Below are 6102 nucleotides of genomic sequence, written 5' to 3'. Positions count from 1 at the left end.
TGTAACTTGACATTATCTACCCAAATATGTTAATATTATAACAAATAAGGACAGAAGACAAGTTAGACATAAAGTCAAGATTGTAGAATATAACAGCATTTTAACATCCGCCCTCAATCTTGACTTCTAAACAGATAAATCATTCTTAATTTTGAACATAAGTAATTATGATGAGTTATATTAAGAGCTTTGGTTAATATATCTGCTGTTTGTTCAAGAGAAGAAACCTTTTCAATCTTTAAAATGCCTCTACTAATCTTTTCACGAATAAAATGAATATTTATCTCTATGTGCTTAGTGCGTTCGTGGAAAACAAGATTATTTGCTATCTGAATAGCTGATTTATTGTCACAAAAAAGATTAACAGGAATGAGATCATTTATATTCAGATCAGTCAAAATTTTAATCACCCAATAATTTCACAAGACACGGTTGCCATAGCCCTATACTCAGACTCGGCGGAAGAACTTGAAATAGTGTTTTGTTTCTTACTTTTCCATGAAATTAAGGAATTTCCTAGAAACAAACAATATCCAGTTACAGAACGACGAGAGGATAAACACTTACCCCAATCAGCGTCTACATAAGTAGTAAGTTTAAAGAATTCTGACCTTGTAAAGTTGATTCCTTTTCCGGGTGACAATTTAAGATACCTGAGAATTCTGAGTGCTAAATTTAAATGAGACTGCCTTGGAGTATGCATGAACTGACTCAAACAGTGAACATCAAATGCAATATCAGGTCTAATGGCTAAAAGATAAATTAGCCTACCTATTAACCTTTGATAACCAGTACAGTCAGACAAGAGAGAATCTTTAGAACAATTTGAATCTGAAATGATCAAATTTACATCCATAGGTGTAGATGAAGGTTTGCAACCCAAATAACCAAAGTCATTTTATAATTCTAAACAGTACTTTCTTTGGGACATATAGAGACCATTTATACATTCAAGAATTTCAATTCCTAAAAAGTATTTTAATTTTCCCAAGTCTTTTATTCAAAACTTTGTTTTTAAGTATTCCTTAAAACTATTTATTTCTCTCAAACTATTTCATGTTATTACTATATCATCCACATAAACAAGAAGCACTAAAAAGATAGAACCAACATGTTTGGTAAACAAGGAGTAATCACTTATACTTTGTACAAACCCATTTTCAGTCAAACAAGCAGAGAGTTTGGCATACCATTGACGGGGTGCTTGTTTTAAGCCATACAATGATTTAATCAACTTACACACACGAGTATCCTTGGGATTGTAATACCCTTCAGGAAGGGTCATATAAACATCTTCAACCAAGTCACCATACAGAAAAGCATTATTAACATCAAGTTGATATAAAGGCCAGCTAAATTGAACGACTAAGGCTATAATACATCTAACGGTAACCATTTTAACCACTGGAGAAAATGTCTCTTCATAATCGAGACCCTCTCTTTGGCTATAGCCCTTAGCAACTAACCTAGCTTTATATCTTTCTATCTCTCCAGTGGACTTATATTTAATCTTATAGACCCACTTGCAACCTATAGCTTTTCTATTTTTTGGTAATTCAGTGACAATCCAAGTACAATTCATATGTAAAGCTTTCATCACGTCATTCATAGCATTCAACCAATTTTGATCATTATAAGCTTCACTAAAAGACTTAGGCTCACCTGACTTATTTAGGTTTGAAACAAAGCAAAAATTATCAGCAGACAAACAGGAATAGTTGACAACTCTTTCTATGCCATATTTGACCTTTCCCTCTACAACAAAGTCATCAAACTTTCGAGGAAAGACACTAGTTCTAGTAGATTTCCTAATACTTTGAGTCTGGGAAGAACCACCCTCAGAAATAAGACCTAATGAATCATCATTTGTATTTTCAGAAGACTGAACAACATCACGAGAGTGCCTGGCAACCATGCTAGGACTGCCCAAAGGCTACCAACTGGTAACTCCTCTTTCAAGATTACCTTCTAATGAAGGATCTTGACTATACTGAATCTCAGAGCTACCTAGAGGCTTTCTATTGTCATTCCTAGACCGGCTACCTAGATCACTACGGTTACTAGTTCTAGAGTCAGAAAGATGATTATTATCATCATGAATAAGTCTTTTATCCTCATCATCGGGTCCCACAACATCAAAATTATTAGAAGAACTAGACAAAGTATCAAAGAAATTAAGATTGTTAACATCTTCATTAATCAAAGAATTTGTGTCATCTTACTCATCTTGAAAAGAAAGACACTATCATAAAAGTTGACATCTCTGGAAAAAAAAACAATTTCTTTGTATCAAGACTAAAAAGTCTATAACCTTTTTTTGAATTTGCATATCCCAACATAACGCACTTTTCAGATTTTGGGGAGAATTTATCAGTTATGTTTGGAATTAAAGCAAAACAGAGACACCCAAAGTTTCTCAAATGAGTAAGCACAAGAGAAAAACCATATACCAAATCATAGGGACTCTTACCATTAAGAACAGAAGTGGGAGTTCTATTTATTAGATATGTGGCAGTTAAGACACATTCATTCCACATGTTAAGCGGGATCCCAGCCTGAAACATGAGAGCCCTAGAAACATTTAGTAAATGCCTATGTTTTCGTTCAACAACGCCATTCTGCTGAGGCGTATAAACACTAGAAGTTTGAAGCAAGATTCCTTTGGACTCAAAAAACCCAACTAATTTTTGATTTACAAACTCAGTTCCGTTATCACTCCTACAGATTTTAACAGATTTCCCAAACTGATTTTTTAAGAAATTGCAGAAAGTCTCAATATATTCACAGACCTCATGTTTTCCTTTTAAGAGATAGACCCAGACAGCTCTAGTAAAATTATCAACAATGGTTAGAAAATATCTATACCTCTTTACTAAGGACATGATAAGGACCCCACACATCAAGATGAATGAGGTCACCAAGACTTTTGGTTTTATGAATACTAATACCAAAATTTTCTCTTGTTTGTTTTGCCTTATGGCAAACTTCACAAGGACCACAAGAATCACTACTAATATTTAGCCTTTCTTTTAAAACCTGAAGCACTTGCTCAGCAGGGTGACTAAGGCGACTGTGCCATAACTGAGATGAAACAAAATGAACCATACCACAGTTATTAGAAGAGAGGAAGTTGGTAGTTTTAGAGTGTTGATCGAAGAAATAAAGTCCGCCATCCTCACTACCAGTCCCCACTATACTCATTTGACGACAGTCCTGAACGTAACATTTGGATTCATCAAATCTTATGAAGACCTTATTATCCCTAGCTAATTTATGCACAGATAAAAGGTTCACATTGAATTCAGGAACAACAAGAACGTCAAACAAAGTAACATTACTGGACAGTTTCAGGTTACCAATTTTATTTATTTTTGCCTTAGTCCCATTAGGATGACAGACTCTAAGATTCAAATCTGAAACATCAACGACGTTTTCCAAATTTTGAGAACTACTAGTATGTGTTGGTTAGCTCCTGAATCTATAATCCACCCAGAACGAGAATTATGAAACATACCTGCCATATTGGCAGAAGCTTCATCAATATTTGGTTTTTGATCAATTAGACTCAAAATTTTAGCAACCTGTTCTTCTGAAAAGGAAAAGGAAGGTTTAGAAGTAACAGACTCAGAAGAGATAACATTTCCAGCAGTAGGTCTAAAATTAGGTCCTTGAGCCTTAAAATTTTGATTTAGAGGTTTAGCCCGATTTTGAAAATCTTTTGGAAATCCTATCAATTGAAAACATCTTTCAATAGTGTGACTTGTATTTCCACAATGTTTGCAAACCAGGCTTGCTGGTGGTTTTCCAAATTTACGTTTATTTTCAAAGCCTTCGCTCAAAAAAGCAGTATTCCGAGTTTTAACATGGTTTTGGCTAACATTAATACCTCTATGAGACTCTTCCCTAGATACTAAAGAAAAAGCAGTTTTGACCGAGGGAAGAGGGTCTCTGGTTAAAATACTACTTCTAATGGGTTGGTAAATGTCATCAAGAAGCATAAGAAACTGCATCAATTTTATCAGTTGACTATGAAGAGAAAAATCATGAGACGCCTTGCAAGAACAGGAAGGAAGTTTAACCAGGGCGTCAAACTGTTTCCAAAGGGAATTAAGCTTGTGATAGTACTCGGAAACAGACATATTATTTTGGCTCAAAGAATTAATTTTTTGGTACAAGTTGAAAGTTACAGACCCATCCACTTTATCGTAAGTTTTCTTTAATTCCTCCCAAACTTGGGAGGATTCTTTTGAAAAAACTTGACCAAGGAACAAGTCCTCGGTCATAGAGCTCAATATCCATGAGAGAACAACGGAATTGCAACGATCCCACTGTTTCTCAAGAACGGGGTCATCAACAGGACGCGGACAGGAACCATCTATGAAGCCAGTTTTATTTTTAGTTTCGAGAGCCAGGATAATAGCATAAGACCAAACCTTATAGTTTCCAGTCCCACTTAGTTTAAAGGACAAAATGAAACCTCCACTAGTGTCGTTGGGATGTAAATATAGTGGNATAGCATAAGACCAAACCTTATAGTTTCCAGTCCCACTTAGTTTAAAGGACAAAATGAAACCTCCACTAGTGTCGTTGGGATGTAAATATAGTGGATCCCCAAAGTCTAATTTTGTGACCTTGGAGTCCACCACAGTCCCAGCTTCACCCTTTGAAGATGCCATGCAAACCACACAAAAAAAAACACACCAAAGGAATCTGAAATGCTTAAAGGCAGGATTGCTAAAACACTGATAATCATGCTAGGTCAAGCCAACAAGACAGAATCCTTAAAAGAAAAAAAGAGAGAAAAAAAGAGAGAAACAGAAAACAAGAACAACAATAAGGCAACCTTACCACAGAAATAGCAACAGTAATAATAGCAAACTTACCACAGATTCCTTTAACGAGGTTAAAGGAAAAGCACACAAAACAACCACCTGTTATAGCAAGAGCAGAATACTCACAGCAGCTTTCTTTTAACAAAGAGTTAAGAGAAAGGACAAAACAAAAAAATCAAGAAGAAGGAATATTACAGAACAGAAGGAGAACCAAGATCCACCTGAACAAATGAAGCGAGTTAGAGTAACAATAACATGCCAGATCGAGAAAGACTCAGATCTTGACCACATAAATATATTCCTATTATGAATCATAAAAGAGTATATAGAATAGACTAAATGAGAAACAAACAGTAACAAAATGCCAGATCTAGAACAACATGTTCTAACACAGATCTTGACTTAACCAGAATCATATCACATTTTTAACATTCATAAAAGAGTCAAAAAAATATACTTCACAAAAAAGGGGACCATACTAGATCCGAAGGATCAAACGATGGTACGACCACAACGATCATATTAAGAAATCTCCACACGAAGATATACAGAAAAAATTTCCAGATTAACAAGATATACAAACATTATAACAAATCTTATGAAGAAAAATAACATTCAGAGAGCATAATATGTATTTAACATGACAATAACCGAATAAAACTGATCTGGAATGAGAGGGGACACAGATCTTAAAGAAGATCTGGAATAAATGAACACAGATCTTAAAAAAATGTACATGTGAATACAGATTATGATAAAATAGATCTGGAAGTAAATGGACATAGATCTGAAAATAAGATCTGGAATAAGGGACACAGATCTAAACAAGAACATATACGAAGAAAAAAACGAAAACAACAGATCTCGAAAAGGGACCTATTTGGATGTATAAGATCTAGGTACAACCTGATCGATCATTTCAAAGAAACAGAAACAGAATCGTTGCACAAGGACATCTTAGAGAGATCTGGTATCAAGATGTAGAAAAACATCAAGAACACACCAGAATCTCGTCCAATCATCTATCCAACCCAATATAAGCGATTAAACAGTAAAAGAGACGAAGGAATACGTACCTTAAGCTTTGATACCATGTTCGCACCAAGAATATTTGAACATTTATTTTATAAAATGTATTGAAATATAGAGAAGTACAGAATACAACTTACTTGATAAAAGGAACTATCGCTAATCTTTACAACAATCTATGAATCTGAGTCTAGAATATGAAAGAAGAACAATGAGAGCAAACAATAGAGAGAGAAATCTT

General features: G+C 34.7%; 1 protein-coding gene across 1 annotated transcript; it reads right to left on the bottom strand.

The window, feature by feature from the left end:
• Positions 1 to 1933: 1933 nt before the first annotated feature.
• Positions 1934 to 4676, bottom strand: LOC112512994. The gene is made up of 6 exons (XM_025119118.1): positions 3887 to 4676; positions 3515 to 3727; positions 3295 to 3413; positions 3037 to 3213; positions 2347 to 2744; positions 1934 to 2153 (listed from the first exon to the last, which is right to left on the bottom strand). The coding sequence occupies exons 1-6, from the start codon at positions 4674 to 4676 to the stop codon at positions 1934 to 1936; spliced, it is 1917 nt and encodes a 638-aa protein (XP_024974886.1).
• Positions 4677 to 6102: the final 1426 nt, after the last annotated feature.

The sequence above is a fragment of the Cynara cardunculus genome (assembly GCF_001531365.2).
Source record: "Cynara cardunculus var. scolymus isolate 2C chromosome LG 5, CcrdV1, whole genome shotgun sequence".
In the NCBI taxonomy this organism is placed as follows: domain Eukaryota; kingdom Viridiplantae; phylum Streptophyta; class Magnoliopsida; order Asterales; family Asteraceae; genus Cynara; species Cynara cardunculus.
The sequence above is the reverse complement of the archived record's forward strand: the minus strand, read 5'-3'. Positions and strand labels throughout refer to the sequence as shown.